Source organism: Lutra lutra, chromosome 10 (assembly GCF_902655055.1).
Source record: "Lutra lutra chromosome 10, mLutLut1.2, whole genome shotgun sequence".
In the NCBI taxonomy this organism is placed as follows: domain Eukaryota; kingdom Metazoa; phylum Chordata; class Mammalia; order Carnivora; family Mustelidae; genus Lutra; species Lutra lutra.
In genome coordinates, this window is record NC_062287.1 from 52,992,610 (window position 1) to 53,010,202 (window position 17,593).

Here is a 17,593-nt window from a genome sequence, read left to right on the forward strand (position 1 = left end):
TTGTTTATTCTTTCTCTTTGTAAAGGCATTTATATTTAGCACCCTTAGAAGCATAGATCAGTATACTTTGTGCTTCCAAGAGTTTAGTGTAGAACCTGGTTTTTTGTTTCATTTTATTAGAGAAGTGGTTCTCAGTGAGGGGACAGTGTTGTGCCCCCCCCTCCTTTAGGCAATGACATTTGGATTGTCATGATTGGAAGGGGAGTAGAGTGCTACTGACATCTATTAGTTAGAGACCAGAGATGCTACTTAGCACCCCACAAGGCACAGGATAGCCTCCCACAATCAGGAATTAACCCAGTCCAAATGTCAGTAGTGCCCAAGTTGAGAAACCCTATAGTACAAGATTCCCAAATTTTGCTATTGAAATAATTAGATTCATTAAAATCTAGTGAAAGTGATGAAAGAAGGGGTAAGAAAGAGAAAAAAATCCATTTGGGGGATTGTTGACAATGGGTTGTAAGAATTCCAAATGAGAAACAAGTTAGGCACAAAATTAAAACTTGTGTTTAATTTTTTAAGTGTAACTAAAGTGAGAAGTTATTCTTATGTTGTGTCAGTTTAATATGCTCAACTTTTGTAGAAATGCAGAGCTTTACTGAACTTGTGCTTTTAAAATAATGGGGTGTGGGGCACCTGGGTGGCTCATTTGGCTAAGGATCTGCCTTCAGCTCCGGTCATGCCCAGTGTCCTGGGATCAAGCCCCACTTTTTCGGCTTCTTCCTCTCCCTCCCTGCTCCCGTCCTTGCCTATGCTCTCTCTTTCTCTGTGTCAAATAAATAAATAAAACCTTAAAAAATAAATAAAATAATAAAACTAATAAAATGTTGCCTTTCTTTCAAAATAGTGTATAAGAGACAGTTCCGTGAGTTTGCCTGTTAAGCGATTTCTCCTTTAATTTAGGATTTTAATATCATTTCAGATATAAGATGGTGACTTATAATTAGTGTGACATTAAATTATCTAATAACTTTTAGGGCTTTTGGCAACCCTGTCTCGTCAGTCCTGCCTGATTCAGCTCTCTGAAAATATTTTTGCTAAAAGGTTTTGAACACTTGCCATTGGAAAAAGTGCAAAGATAGATAAAAATCTAGTGAAGTTTGAAAGAGAGGGTAAGGAAAAGAAAAAGTTGTTGACCTTGGGTTGCAGTAAGACTTCCAAATGAGGAGGTTTGGGGCATAAAGTTCACTTTCCAAATAAGTACAACTATGATTTTATAAACAAGATTATTTCATACTTAGTGTAAGCCATTCATTCATAGAATTGCAAAACTTAGAGGTGACTTTGCTAGTCATTTCCAGATCGTGGTGTGAAATGCCCATAAATAGTGGAGAGTATTAGCTTTGGGCAAAGATGTATGTTAGAAAATTAGGTTAGAGAGGTAGAGTTCAAGGTTAGAGAGGTAGCTAAAGAGAAACACTGAATAAGACTGTCATTAACTTGGTAAGCAAGTTATTTTCGTCTCTCTGAGCCTAAGTTTCATCCAGAAAAATGAGGAGTTTGTAGTATTTAGTTCCTTTTTTTAAAAATTTTTTTAAAGATTTTATTTATTTATCTGACAGACAGAGATCACAAGTAGGCAGAGAGGCAGGCAGAGAGAGAGGAGGAAGCAGGCTCGGAGCAGAGAGCCTGATGTGGGGCTGGATCCCAGGACCCTGGTATCATGACCTGAGCCGAACGCAGAGGCTTTAACCCACTGAGCCACCCAGGTGCCCCTGTAGTATTTAGTTCTTAAACCTGGCTGCACTGTAGAAACACCTGGGGAGCATTAAAAATCAAATACCAGGAGTCCCAGACTAGGCAGTAAGGATTCAGTAGGTTTGGGATAGGTATTTTATTTTATTTTATTTTATTTATTTATTTATTTATTTTTTAAGATTTTATCTATTTATTTGACAGAGAGAGATCACAAGTAGACGGAGAGGCAGGCAGAGAGAGAGAGAGGGAAGCAGGCTTCTTGCTGAGCAGAGAGCCTGATGTGGGACTCGATCCCAGGACCCTGAGATCATGACCTGAGCCGAAGGCAGCGGCTTAACCCACTGAGCCACCCAGGCGCTCTGGGATAGGTATTTTAAATGTTTGCTCTATATGATTATATTCTTGAAATTGATGGGACTATGATTAATCTTTCTTACCAAACTAAGTTGGATTTCACTATCGTACTAAAAAGTAGAATCCTCCTGGGTCACATTTACGTAGTAGTTCTCCAGTTCCAGTTTTTTTTGTTTTGTTTTTAGATTTTTTTTTATTTATTTGACAGAGATCACAATTAGGCAGAGAGGCAGGCAGAGAGAGAGGGGTGGAAGCAGGCTCCCCATTGAGCAAAGAGCCCAATGTGGGGCTCCATCCCAGAACCCTGAGATTCAAGACCTGAGCCGAAGGCAGAGGCTTAACCCACTGAACCACCCAGGCACCCCTCCAGTTCCGTTTATTCAACTCTTCTCATAAGTTCACGTGCTTGGATCCTGTTTTCCCAGCCTTTGTTCCTCTCCTAATTCTCCAGGCTCCAGATGTTTTTTTTCTCTTTGGATTACTTCCATAAACCTTATTAAAGTAGACTTTCAACTTATAATTGAGGATACTAGATTATTTTTAAAATAACTGAAAACTTACTTGCACTGTTAAAAATTTAGAAAAGTTTAGAGACTGGAAATATGGCAGATACTGTGATCTAGCATGAGATGATGAGTGTTGGTCATAGTTGTGTATTTTTCTTAATTGCAAAGATACTGTATTTCATTTATATTTCTTGCCTCAAGGTAGATTCCTGAGGATATAAAAAATTTGTTATAAATGTTACTTCTAGGGAGAGGAACTAGGGTGGTAGGGACTTACTTTTTCCTTGGACTACATCACACTCTTTCAATTATTTTTATACCAGCATGTATTACTTTTATAATATAAAAGTGATGTTCATTCAGTTATAGGATAATAGTTATAATAGTTAAATACATTTTTTAATAAATGTTTTTTAATAAAAAAAACACTGAAAAAGTTTGGTACTACCATAATGTATTAAATTCAACTGTTTAGAGTTGTTTAGAATTCTCCAATATTTTTTTTATTATTTCACTTGTTTACAGAGGACAGTATAACAATATAACTATATAACAGCAATAGGACAGAAAAATGTCCTATGAAATCTGTTATTTAAAATTGTTAATAGTGGGCATTTAAAATTTTTTCCTTTTTTGCTCATATAAGCAAAGTATATATACACATATATATATACTTTGCTTATAAATATGTATATAAAAATAAAGATTTTTTCATTCTACATTCAGCTTGCATGGCTTGGAAAAATAAAAGTAAAAAAATAAAAATAAAAAAAGCATTTTGATACCCCCTATAGTTAATTCCTAGGAGTAGAATTGCTGCTTTGAAGGTACTATTTTTAAAGCTCTTAACATATATTGTCAGATTGCTTTCCAAAAATTGTGTATCAGTTTACACTTTTGATAGTAGTATAAGAATCTTTCTACTTTGTTTTCATCTGCATAGAGAAATAAAATGTTTTTTAAATGGTAACTTTAATATGCTAAACAGCATTTAATTTACATTTTTATGTGTTATTTTTTATTTAAATTCAGTTTAGTTAACCTGTAGTATATTATTAGTTTCAGGGGTAGAATTTAGTGATTCATCAGTTGCATGTAACACCTTTAATTCGTATTAGTTTGAGCATGTTTTGAGAGTCTATTTAAGTATTTTGTTGACCTGGTTTTGTAAATTTTTTATATTATTTATTTTTTAAAGTTTTTTTTTTCTTTAAGATTTTATTTTTAAGCAGTCAGTACACCCAAGGACTTGTACTTAGAACTCAGATAGCAGGAGTCTCATTCTCTACTGACTGAGCCAGCCAGGCACCACTGAAGATTTTTTTTTTTAAGATTTTATTTATTTATTTGACAAACAGAGATCGCAAGTAGGCAGAGAGGCAGACAGAGAGAGAGGGGGAAAGCAAGCTCCCTGCCGAGCAGAGAGCCTGATGCGGGCTCGATCCCAGGACCCTGGGACCATGACCTGAGCCGAAGGCAGAGGCTTTAACCCACTGAGCCACCCAGGCGCCCCTGAAGATTTTATTTTTAAGTAACCTCTGCATCCAGTGTGGGGCTCGAACTTAAAATCCTGAGATCAAGAGTCAATGTGCTCTACCAACTGAGTCAGCCAGAAAAAAGCCAACTCTGTAGATACCTTCAGAGTTTAGTTTTATAATAAAAACTGTTCAATGCCCCGACCTGGTTTTTTAAAATTATGAAACAGTTCAAACATGGAAAAGTACAGAGAGTAATAAAAAGTTTTCATTATTCTTTATCTAAAATAAATTGACTTTTTTTTTCATATTAGTCTTTTTTTTTTTTTTTTTTTTTAGATTTTAGTACTTATTTATTTGTCAGAGAGAGAGCGAGTGTGCACAAGCAGGCAGAGTGGCAGGCAAAGGCAAAGAGAGAAGCAGACTCTCCGCTGAGCAAGGAGCCCGATGTGGGACTCGATCCCAGGACCCTAGGATCATGACCTGAGCCAAAGGCAGTGGCTTAACTGACTGAGCCACCCACTCGTCCCTCATATTAGTCTTTTAAAGAAATAAAACTGGGAGTGTCTGGGAGGCTCAGTCAGTTAAGTGTCTGACTCTTGATTTCTCTCAGGTCCTAAGATGGAACTGAGTGTCTGGCTTTATGCTTAGCAGGGAGTCTGCTTGAGATTTTTTCTGTCGCTGTCCCTTTCCCCCTCTTCCCCAATTGCACTCTCTCTCTCTCTCTCTTTCTAAAATGAACAAATCTTTAGACAGAGCTGCATGGCTTAGTCAGTTAAGCATCTGTGATAAGCTTTTAACTAAGTTAAGCTTTCTGTGTGTATAAAATAAATAATTAAAAAATCCTTTAAAAAATAAAGTAAAATAAAATGAATAAATCTTTAAAAAAATATAAAGAGCTAAAACTGTATTGGTACCATTGAAATCCTTTTCATACCTTTTCCATTTTGTTCCATACTCTGTCTCCCAAATTAAACATTGTCCTAAAGGTGGTATGTGTCCTTCCCATCTAAGCTTTTAGATTTTTTACTGAATATGTATAAAATCCATAAGCAATATAATGGTTTTGTTTTGTGTTTAAACTTTTAATAAGTAAATGGTATTATTTATATATATTCTGCAGTTGGTTTTTTCACTTGGTTACATTTTTTAATCTAGGAGTTTTGATACATAAAAATATTCATTCCTTTTTAACTGCTGTCTATAAAATACAACATGACTGGGTCACAATACATGTTTGTTTTTTTAAGTAGCATTTATTTTTAAAATTTTCACAAGTGCATACAGTACTTCAGTAAACATTTATGTATAAACTCCTTCTGTACAGAATGTATACATAGATGAGGAATTGCTGGGTAATAGGCTATACATACCTCCAGAATAGTTGTAGCAGTTCCTGCTTCCATCAGCAGCCTGTGCTAGTTCTCTTTATTGAACATTTGTATTTTTTTCTTGCCTACAGACTTCAGTAATTTATCTGTTTGGTTTGCTAACTTTTATGGGCCTTAGTTTTCTCATCTGTAAATTATTGGTGATAAATCACATTAGTGGTTTACAAACTGCTACTGAATCCTTTGTTTCATGGTGAAAGGTAGGAGAGGCAGATGACAGTGGAACTATACTTGTTAGAGGCCTGTTTGGGTTTCCTCACCCTTACTATGACTTCACAGGGAGCTTGGGATCCTTAGAGTTCAGTAAGGCACAGTGTGATTAGACCAGGGAGGCTGCCCACGGTCTTTTTTAGCTCTAAAATAACCATGTTATGAAGTGAAAACTGTATTGCAGTGTTTAGATACATCAGTAAGCATCCTTTATGAAATTATTTTAGGGTTCTTTTTTTCCAAAACAAAAAACATCATTTAAAAAGTTATTTTTATTCCCTTCCTAGAAGAATCAAAGGAATCTGTTACTGAAGAAGAAGAAGACAGTGATGATGATGCTGAACCTATTGCTGAATTCAGATTTGTGCCTAGTGATAAATCAGCATGTGAGTATTCTATAGAATTGATTCTTTTCCCTTTACATAACCAAGCATCCCACCCCTCATATACATACACTTTTACCCTCATTACCTCTGTTCTGTTGCTTTTTCTTCATCCTAACATCTAATGTATCATTGAGGACCAGATACCTATTGATATCAAAGATTGTCAGTGTAGTGAGGGTATAGGAGACACCATGTTATTTGGTGTGTTTTGTGAATGGAGAGATCTGGTTATTTTTATTGACTTGATGCTATTGACTTTGAATCTTGCCAGATAGAGGGCAAGGGTCTTGGTAGTTCCAAAGTGGAAGATGCCAGGATAGCTGGAAAAGAGCCCTATGAACTGAAAGGGGCTTCACCCTGATACCAGCAGTCTGATCAAGACACTGCATCTTTTTCTCAGAAAACCCAGCCAGGCATGAAGAAGTCTCAACATTATCTTAAAATGAACTACTATTTTGTGACTTGTCCATTTCCATCAGGTACTTTTCAAGATTGATTCTCCTTGGAATTTAGCAGGTTTTATAAATAGTGAGACTCTGGTATATTTCTTGTCTACCCATTGAATTAATTTACACTGTTGGTTATATTATTAAATTTTTACTCTACACTGGCCAGAAAAGAATGTTCATTACAATTTCCTTGTTCAGTGGAGGCAATGTTCACTGCAATGTGTGAATGCCAGGCTTTACATCCTGATCCTGAGGATGAAGACTCAGATGATTATGATGGAGAAGAATATGATGTGGAAGCACATGGTTAGTGAAACGGATTTTCTTAAATGTGTGTTTATTTCATTTTAACCAGTTATTTGTACTAAGGGTATGGGATTATAGTTTTTTATATTTCTATTAAATACTCATATAGTGTGGTTATTAATAAAAGTGAATGGTGCAGTTCATGTCTTAAGCCAAACTGGAAAAATGGATGGATTTTGCAAGCTTGCAGGTAAAAAGTAGGTATGATTGGGAGCAGAAAATGAATAGAGATAAATGGAGGGGAAGAAAACAATAGATGAGAAAGCGGGTGGTTGGGAGAATCTTTTAAGTTGATGCACCTGCTCCCAGAGAACAAGCCTTCTCCCTCCACCACTTGAAAACTTTATCACCTACAGCTTTACTTAACATAATCCTTCAAACAACTCACTACCAAAGTCATTTTTCTCCCCCGAGAACCATACGTCATTTATCTAAGATTATTTCTCTTTTCCAGACCAGAATACCATCATAGTCTGGTAGTCTTATAACGTGAGGTGCCTGCTGTTCTCTTTTCTTTTTCCCACGGCTTTCATGTCCACTGATCTGGCTGTCCAAAGTCCTTTCTTCCATATGTACCTACTTCCTGGCCTGAGACAAATTTGGTTCTAGAGTTTTCCTTCTATGAGAAGGAGATACATTTAGAGAATACAGGAGGAGCTACAGTTAGAGAATGTATCTAAACACATTCTCATTTCCAATGAGATTTTTGAATGATTTTATTTTTTATCCTTTTTATATTTTCCAGAATTTCTCAGTTTTTAAAAGGAGCATGTGTTTTAATCCAAAAAACCTATCAGTACAAATTAGTATCATATTAATTTGCACTCACCTATAAAATTCCCTCTAGTTCATGGACATTTGATTTTTTGAGAATTGCTGTTTACTGGCTCACTATCTTTTGGAATCCCTTCTCCTTCTAGAGGGTAGAGACATTTTCTTTGTGTCTTTATTTTCAATAGATGACCTACATCTGTGTGTTAAATAAATATTGAAAAATATTTCCCTGGAAGTCTTTTTAAACTGTACCTTACCTTCAGTAAATGCATTATTGATTATCCATGTTTTTCTAATTTCTTTATAATAGCTTAAAAGCATTTTATTTATTTAGAACAAGGGCAGGGAGACATCCCTACATTTTATACCTATGAAGAAGGATTATCCCATTTAACAGCAGAAGGCCAAGCCACATTGGAGAGATTAGAAGGAATGCTTTCTCAGTCTGTGAGCAGCCAATATAACATGGCTGGAGTCCGGACAGAAGACTCAATAAGAGATTATGAAGGTGAGTATCCTTTCTTTCATTGTGAGCAGTTAGATGGTCCTTGGGCAGCAGGGGAAGGTGCGGAGAGATATATATGTTTTTTTAGAAACTCTTTATATATGTGTATATGTATATATATATATATCTCTTACATATATATATTAATTTGACAGACAGAGATCGCAAGTAGGCAGAGAGGCAGGCAGAGAGAGAGAGGGAAGCGGGCTCCCCGCTGAGCAGAGAGCCTGATGTGGGGCTCGATCCCAGGACCCTGGGATCATGACCTGAGCCGAAGGCAGAGGCTTTAATCCACTGAGCCACCCAGGCGCCCCTAGAAACTCAAGAGAGAGAAATCGCAGAATTAATCTTACCATGTAGGAAGCAAATGTAGAATTACATAGAATGGGAATTCTCATGAAACTTTGTTGGTTTTTTTTTTTTACTTTTCCCCTGAACTACAAAAATAGTTTTTTGACAGTCAAAAATCTTAAATGGACACAGGCAAAGAAGAAATGAAAAATCAAGTGTAATTATGATTGAAAGACCTCTATTAATTTTTCTTTTGCATATCTTTCCAGTCTTTTTGTTTGTTTGCTTATGTGTACGTGTATCTATGCTGCTGTTTTTATTTTTAAAACTAATTCCTACATGATTATATGCAAAACTAGGATAATCTATTGATTAAAAGGGCTAGATAGCATTCAAGAAACTTGGGTTCTTATTCTGTGACAAACTTCTGGACCTTAGACAAATGGCTTTCAAATTTGCTTCTGTTATCTCCACTTTGTAGATTTTTTGATAAATATTTCCCCTATAAGACTGGTTTGCTTTTCTGAGTATCCTATTTCAGTCAGAATGTTGAAGTATTCTTCTGACTCAGCCTTTACTTCTTATTTCTTGCTCCAGTGCAATACTGGGGCCCATGGATTTTTTCATTTAAATGACTTTAACATTTCTTTGCTATTACTGCTGCTATCCTTCAACCCTAGGCCCTTGTCTTCTCCGACTGGATTTACAGTAGTAAAATTTTTTGTGTCGATCATTCCTGCCTCCAGCTCACTGTGCCATCTTAATCTGAGAACACTCTGTGGTCACCCCTATATAGGGATATTCCCTCAGTGATTGCCTGATAATCACCATATAAAGTTCTAACTCTGAAGAGACAACCTCGCCGTTGCCCCACATATCTCTGATTTTGTTCCTGCTACTCTCAGTAGAACATTCAGATACTGCTCTTATGTGCCAGACCCTGATTTAAGCACATTGCACATACTCATTTAATCCTTCAAAGAATGTTCTGTGGTAAATGTTACTGTGATCCCTACTTTACAGATGAAGAAACTGAAGCACAGAAAGATCACATAACTTGCTTGAGGTCGAATAGCTAATAAGTGGTGAGAGGATTAAATGAGCTAATATGCAAAAAGAATACATTGGGACTTGTTAAGCACTTCTTGCATCTTACATGTATTTAATATGTACTAGTATTTTAATGTTGTTAAAGAGTCTTACCACTTTTAATTTTTAGGGATGCAGATACTCTTAAAAGAGGGTTACTGTAGTTTTTCTTTTTTTAAATAAAGATTTAATTGATTAATTTATTTGAAAGAGAGCATCCAAGCATGGGGAAGGACAGAAGGAGAGACAGAGAAAATCTCAAGCAGATTCTGCAGAGTGTGGAGCCCAATATGGGGCTCATTCTCAGGACACTGAAATCATGACTTGAGCCAAAACCAAGAGTTGAACCCTTAACTGACTGAGCCACCCAGAAATCCCTCGTTTTTCTTTTATTGGGCAATACAAGTTTCTGTCATAATTTTGTAATCAATATCATCATTCACATATAGCATGTTGACCTGGGGGATCTGAAGTCCTGGGTTTGTTTTTTTTTAAGATTTTATTTATTTATTTGAGTGAGAGCATGTGTGTGCATGCACGCGTGCACAAGTAAGAGGAGGAACAGAGGTAGAGGGAGAGATTTCAAGCAGATTCCCCGCTGAGCAGAGAGCCCAAGCAGGACTCAATTCCAGGACCCTGAGATCATGACCTGAGCCGAAGGCAGAGGCTTAACCAACTGAGCCACCCAGATGTCACAGTGCTGGGATATTTTAATTTGGAAACGTTTAGGCTTTGGTTCACACTGTTATTCCTTGTGTATTCTCTCCATTTTAAGTCCTAGTTGGTGAGCCTCTAACATAGGCTATGGGCTGAGATGGTTCAGATGATTTCTAGTGTACTACCAAACTCTTAGCTGAAAGAATTCAAGATGGTATCTTTTTTTTAATTACAGTGATTAACAGGGGAGTGTCCTTGGACATTGAAAAGCTTTTCTTCACTGAAGGCTTTTTTTTTTTAAATTGCAAAATTCCTTGTTTAATGCTTTATAGTAAATGATTTTAAGATCACAAACACTTTTTGCTAAGTGCTATTTTGGACTTTTATTCCTGAGCCTTATTAGGATATTGAGAGTTGCCTATATATGAAACTTTTTCAGCCTGTACCATTCCCCATCTCCTAAAGTCCTAAGTACCCATGTCACTCTTTTTGCCATTGATTTATTTTGTTTGACCTTTGCAATTTTTAAAATTTGATTTATTTTTAAAAAATTTTAAATGGCTAAAAATTATATATGTTTAAGGTATGTCAGATGATGTTTTCGTATACATAGTGAAATAATTACAACAGTCAAGTTAATTAACATCCATTGCTTCACATAGTTACCCATTTTTTGTGGTGAGAACACCTAAGATCTGCTGCTTTGGTAAATTTCAACCTTTTTGCTGTTTAAATACAGCCTATTGCAGTTGCAACCTTTTTGCTGTTTAAATACAGCCTGTCGCAGTTCTCTCTGCCTGAGTCCTGCTCCCCATGCTTTAATAAAACCATCTTTTTCACACTGAGAAACAAACACCCTGTCTCTTTGTGGTATTTCAGTACTTCGTGTGCTTATTTTCATAAGAAGTGTTTATTGAGCTACTATGCCAAGTACAGAGAATATAGCAGTGCCCAAGTAAAATGAGATTACTATCTTCATGTCAATGGCATTCGTGTGTAGACAAAAATAATTGAACTCATTAGGCAGTTATAGTACATTGTGATACAGCATTGAGTTATAGGGGAAGCTTGAGAAGCTATGGAATCAAGAGGTTGGACTCTTCACTCAGCCTGGATAGTCAAGAGAGAGATTCAAGCTTCATGGAGTAAGTGACATCTAAGCCAAGATGAGAAAGTGGAGTAAAGTGACCTGGGTGAAGGGGGATTGTGTACAGGTTGGGGAGAGATGCAGGTAACTGGATCAGCCATGTGCAGAAGTTCAAGAGACCGTTCAACTTTGGGGGACTGTAAGTAGTTCATTATGTCTGGAACTCTGTGTATGAAGGGTGGTTATTACAGCAACAGATAAAGGTGGGGTAGTGAACTGGGTTATATACATTAATGGAACTTGAAAGCTTTTTTAAAGAATTTTAGTGTTCTGCCTAGGTCAATGAGAATGTGAAGTGAAGAACTTTTAGTTTGATTGTTGTTTCAGAAGATGACCCTGGCTGTGATATGGAACATTGATTGCAGAGGGAAATACTGGAGGATAGAAGAGAAACTCTGTTTTTTTTTTTAAGATTTTATTTATTTGAGAGAGAGAGAATGCACATGAGTCAGGGGAGGGGCAAAGAAGCAGACTCCCTGCCGAGCGGGGAGCCTGTTGTGGGGATCAATCCCAGGACCCTGGGATCATGACCTGAGCCAAAGGCAGACGCTTAACTGACTGAGCCACCCAGGCATCCCAAAAAGAAACTGTTAAGTAAGTTATGATTTAAATTAGATGAGAGATCACGGCCTGCATTTGGTGCTGGCAGTGAATGTCAAAGACTTAACAGATTTGAGAGATGTTTAAGAGAGTGAAGCAATGTAAGTTAGAGATGTGGGTAGAGGTCTCTGAATTGGACAGGTGAGAGTTATCCTTTTGTACGAATGTTTGGGAGGAGAAACCTTTTTTTTTTTTTTTTTTTTTTTTTTTTTTTTTTTTTTTTTAAAGTAGGCTCTGCTCCTAGTGTGGGGCTTGAACTCTCAACCCTGAGTGAGTCCCATGCTCTACCAACTGAACCAGTCAGGTGCCCCAAGAGAAGCATTTCTTTTCTTTTTTTAAAAACATTTTTTTAATTTATTTGACACAGAGAGATCTCAAGTAGGCAGAGGGTCAGGCACAGTGGGGGGGGGGAAGCAGGCTCCCCAACGAGCAGGGAGCCCGATGCGGGGCTCAATCCCAGGGCCCTGAGACCATGACTCAAGCTGAAGGCAGAGGCTTAACCTCTGAGCCACCCAGGCTCCCGAGAAGCATTTCTTTTTTTTCTTTTTTTTTTTTTTTTAAGATTTTATTTATTTATTTGACAGAGAGAGAGATCACAAGTAGGCAGAGAGGCAGGCAGAGAGAGGGGGAAGCAGGCTTATTGCTGAGCAGAGAGCCCGATGCGGGGCTCGAACCCAGGACCCTGAGATCATGACCTGAGCCGAAGGCAGAGGCCCAACCCACTGAGCCACCCAAGCACCCCCCGAGAAGCATTTCTGTGTGGAAAGATGATAACTTAGTTTTAGATATGTGTTACATTTGCATGCTCTGCTGCATGTCCAGGTGGAGTATGGGTTGGGACTCAGGCAGAAGCCTGTTGTGGGCTAAGAGTTGAAGGTGAATGGGAGGTGCTGAAGTGGAGAAAGCAGTTCTAAACAGCTCTTTCCAGGGGGCTTTTTTCCCTTGTCTCTCCATATATATATATATATATATATATATATACACACACACACACACACATACACACACACACACACACACACACACACACTTTTTTTTCCTCATGAAATGAGCAGAACAGATAAGCAAGAACCTCACTCTACTTATTTTGTCTTTTCTCAGAATTAGGTCATCAGTTTTGGGAGGATAGGACTTTTATACCTTTAAAAATAAAAATAATGGGGCACCTGGGTGGCTCAGTTGGTATAGCGTCTACCTTTGGCTCAAGGTGTGATCTCTGGGTCATGGGATCGAGCCCTGCAATGGGCTCCCCACTCAGCAGGAAGTCTGCTTCTCTCTCTCCCTCTACCCCTCCTCCACCCTCTTTCTTCTTTGCTCTCAAATAAAATCTCAATAATAATAATAATGATGATAATGTCACACAGTAAATACCCAGCACAGTTCTGTGAAGCGTGAACACTTGATGAGTAGTACATTCAAAACTTACCTAATGTCTTTTTAATGTTGAGGTTGAGAATTTATAAAGTAAGTGTTAAATGTACAGGTGGCATTTTTCTTTTTTGGTTTATTCCTTGTTACTTTTTCAGAAGAGAAAGAAATAGCAATTGTGACCAACAGAGGGCACTAGCTTCCTTCTGGTTGATGAATAGGTTGACCCTTTACCTATCTGAAGAGCTCAGTAGACTGTTGCTCAGCAGTTGATTTCTTTTTTTTTTAAAGATTTTATTTATTTATTTGACAGACAGAGATCACAAGCAGGCTGAGAGGCAGGCAGAGAGAGAGAGGAGAAAGCAGGCTCCCCGAAGAGCAGAGAGCACGCGACGCAGGGCTCGATCCCAGCATCCTGGGATCATGACCTGAGCCAAAGGCAGAGGCTTTAACCCACTAAGCCACCCAGGCGCCCCTCAGCAGTTGATTTTTTTTGTGGTTTTTCTTTTTTGTTGTTCTTTTTTTTAGATGGGATGGAGGTTGACACTACACCAACGGTTGCTGGACAGTTTGAGGATGCAGATGTTGATCACTGAAAATGATTAATGCTGCTGTGGGGTGAGTAGTTTATATTTTCTTCTTCTCATTGAACTTGAAAATCATGTGAAATAATTTTTATTTCAGGAGAACTCTGTATAATTAGCAGTTTAGGAAAATGTTAGTTATCTGTTTCTGAAATTATTGAGACTTAATGTGTTTTTTTTTTCTCCTAAGGAATCGTGGTCTGCAGTGATGCTCAGGTTAACATTTACACTTACCAGATGTTAAGTGCTGTGCTAGACATTGGGCCGAGCTAGGCATTGAGGCATGAAAGAATAAGACACACCCATCCTCGGTGAACTCAGGACGAGGACATTAGCCTGTTATTCAGAAATAGGCTCCCTAGTTGGCTCAGGTGGGAGCTGCAGAACCTGAAATCACCTCCTGCTCTGCTCTTGAGTCACCTTTTCCCACTTGTGGTATTTGAAACCTTAACACATTCATCAGAAAAAACAAAGCAGCTATTTGCTGTGACTCACTGCTATTCAATTTAGAGAGGAAGTAGTAGTAATTCCAAACTGTATCTAAGCCTTTAATTTAATCATAATATTTTATTTTATTATTATTTATTTGAGAGAGAGAAAAAGAGCAAGAACAGGAGAGGGGGGATAAAGGAAGAGGGAGAAGCAGACTTCCTGCTGAGCAGGGAGCCCGATGTGGGGCTCATTTCTAGGGCCCTAGGATCATGACCTGAGCTGAAGGCTATCACTTAACCAACTGAGCCACCCAAGCATCCCTAATTTCATTATAATCTTGTATTGGCTTCCCGCCTTTGTAAAATAATGGAGGACCAAGGTCCTTGGCACCTTAGTGTTCAAGACCAGTTTGCCAAACCGTAAGTCCATGAACATTTGTCCAAAAGCTATCATTTTCCGAAGTTGCTTCATTTCTGCTTTCTTATTTTACTTTTATTTATTTAGCTTTTTTTTTTTTTAGATTTTTAAAAAAATTTATTTGTCAGAGAGAGAGAGCACAAGCAGGCAGAGTGGCAGGCAGAAGCAGAGGGAGACGTAGGCTCCCTGCTGAGCAAGGATCCCGATGTGGGACTCCATCTCGAGACCCTGAGATCATGACCCAAGCTGAAGGCAGTGGCTTAACCGACTGAGCCACCCAGGCGCCCCTCATTTCTGCTTTCTCTCTTTTTTTTTTTTTTAATTTTATTTATTTATTTGAGAGAGAGAGAGTGTGAGAATGGAGAGGTCATAGGAAGAGCAGACTCCCCACCGAGCAGGGAGCCCGACGTGGGACTCAATCCCAGGACTCCAGGATCATGACCTGAGCCGAAGGCAGTTGCTCAACCAACTGAGCCACCCAGGCGCCCCTCATTTCTGCTTTCTTGACTGACATAAAAGCTCACAGCCAGTTTTCCCTGACACGTTCTTGTGAGTTTGCCTAAAGTTTATCCCTGACTTTGCTGCAAGTTACCCTGAGAAATAAATTGTCCTTTGCCAGATTGAGTATCAGCTGTATGTTTGATAATAACTGAAGGTCATGTTCATGTCATCTAGAGCTCTAGGACTAGTAATCCTAGTTGGCCTTCATGAGCTGTAAGATTTTTACTTTGTTAGAATTGTTGTCCATCTTTCCCCTCTATAGTGTTCTCCTCTTCTGACCTGGTAGCTTTTTCTTGAGTACCGACTGTCTTCCAGTCTTTGAAATGTTACTTATGCCCAGATCCTTTAATTTAAAGCATATAGTAATAGTGTGGCAAGATTTATATATTTTGGCTTAACTCTTAACACTGCTGTGAGTCATCCAGTTGGGTTGTGAGATCCCTCCTTTTTCTAAGTTCCATTTTATCTTCCAAATTGTTGCCATTGTGAACGTAACATTTCTTCTTACTCTAACCATGAAAAATGATAATGAATCTCTGTTTCCCTTGCAGGTGCTGTCAGTGGAACTATCAGAAAATATCTCTTAAGAGTTCTGTGATTTATATTTCTTCTTTAAATACTTAATTTTTATTTCCACAGCATTTATTTCTGTCAGTGTAGCCATTTAGTCTAAAACCAGCATTGTCTCCTCTGCAGTTAGCTAAAATTATGTGTTCATACTGCTGCAGCTCTGTTAGCTCTAATTTTCAGATCTCACAGTTCCAGATATCAGTACTTCACTATTACACTGTATGGGAAATCTTTTGGTGCCAACTTAAGTCTTCTCTTCTCACTTTTCTGCTTATCATGTTCTTTATAGCATGCTGACTTTTTCAGTTCGGTAATATGTAGTAACTTACATTGAAACTGGAAAAAGATTTTTTGATCTTTTGCCTTTCACATATTTCTTCTTGCAAAATAGATTATTCAGAGAATATGCACCACTGTATTAATAAGGATTCTGAGAAACTCATTTATTGTGTCAGTAATGGTTATACAAATGAGATGTTACTGCAATTCACTGGTGAGAATTCTTAGGATTCCTTGTAATGTAATTTTGTAGTAAAATAATCATAAAATAACCACAGATTTCCTAATGAGCTGATGATTTGTTTTCCATTCATTTTATGCTACAGTTGGAGCAGAGAGCTATTTTATTCATAAAGTTTATACAAGTTCTTCCTCTGGATAATTGACCTGAATTCCAAACAGTGTCTTTAAATTTTTAATCATTTAAAATTGTTTTTGCCTTTAAGGAATGGAATAATTAGACTGTTTATGCAACCATTAATGATTTCAAGATAGTGGAACTAGGACCTCTCAGTGCATGAGATGGGGTGGAGTCAAGGCACAGGAGTGGTAGAATCACAGCTCTACCACATAACGGCTTCTGTGCCTTTGGACAATCCTCAGTTTCCTCCTTTGAGAATGGGGTTGATAAACTACCTGGCAGGATTGTTGCAAAGACTAACATATATATCTGTGTTCTCTGGCACTCTTGACTGGGCATCCAATAAATAATAGGTATTATTAAAAACACTGTAAATCTTATGTTTTTCAGATTCTGCTCATAACTAGGAAAGAACTTGGTGCCTCTTCTACTGTGGAGTGGGTGTTGATGGAAGTCTTTTTCCTTCTCCAAAATTTACCTGAACCAGTTCTTTTTTGAGACAGACTATATGAGACAAAAAGTTGTCACCAGCAGAAGAAACTATGACCTTTATTAACAAAGGTGAATTAACTTAACCAAGAAGGTATTTGTAGTTTATCATCTACCCCAAAATTCCTATGTATAGGTACCCTCAAAGTAGACCTTTTGTTCTAGCCTTCACTATATGCATCTTCTGTAACCTGATAGGCCTACCTGGTAAGAATGTGCAGGTGCTTGAAGATGTAGGTAGACTGGATGGGAAGGAGGGAGGCTGAATCTAAGATAAACCCTTTTAGAGCCTAAGGATCCCATTACCCCTTAAAAAGAAAGACAAAGAGATCTCAGAGAAATCTTGGCTTCTGTTCGTTCTTCACAGTGAGGGTCTCTTTACTAATTTGGGACCCAGATTAATTCATTCAGGCATCTTTAGGGAGCTTCCTGGGAAATATCTTAGCCACATGAAATACCATAACATGGATGCTTCTGACTAGCTTTTTACTCCTTTCACCATGTTTCACCAGTCTGTTTTGTTATAACCTCTTAGGTTATATATCCTTTTATTTCTAACTTCTTAGGTCAGTTTCCATAACAAGTGAAATTGGGATGAAGTCATCAGAGTGCTTCAATGATAATTGTTTTGTCTTTGTAATAGTTTAACAAATAAATCTAGGTTTTCTATATTATTGTGCTCTCATTCTTGACTGAAACCACTAATGAGAAAAAAAATTTTTTTTAAGTAAGTGTCAAAAAACAAGAGTCTTGT

The 17,593-nt window shown here is 37.7% G+C and overlaps 1 protein-coding gene across 2 annotated transcripts in view; it reads left to right on the plus strand.

Annotated features, from left to right (window-relative positions):
• Positions 1-17,510, plus strand: part of CLNS1A (chloride nucleotide-sensitive channel 1A) — a 24,225-nt gene extending 6,715 nt beyond the window's left edge. Inside the window, exons 3-7 of one of the 2 annotated variants that reach the window (XM_047693916.1) lie at positions 5,922-6,020; positions 6,668-6,775; positions 7,884-8,057; positions 13,735-13,824; positions 15,692-16,713. In XM_047693916.1, the coding sequence (XP_047549872.1) occupies positions 5,922-6,020; positions 6,668-6,775; positions 7,884-8,057; positions 13,735-13,802 (449 nt within the window). In that variant the 3' untranslated portion in view covers positions 13,803-13,824; positions 15,692-16,713. Of the gene's footprint in view, positions 1-5,921; positions 6,021-6,667; positions 6,776-7,883; positions 8,058-13,734; positions 13,825-15,691; positions 16,714-16,740 lie in introns of those variants that run through there. The other variant, XM_047693915.1, reaches the window with a different exon arrangement.
• Positions 17,511-17,593: the final 83 nt, after the last annotated feature.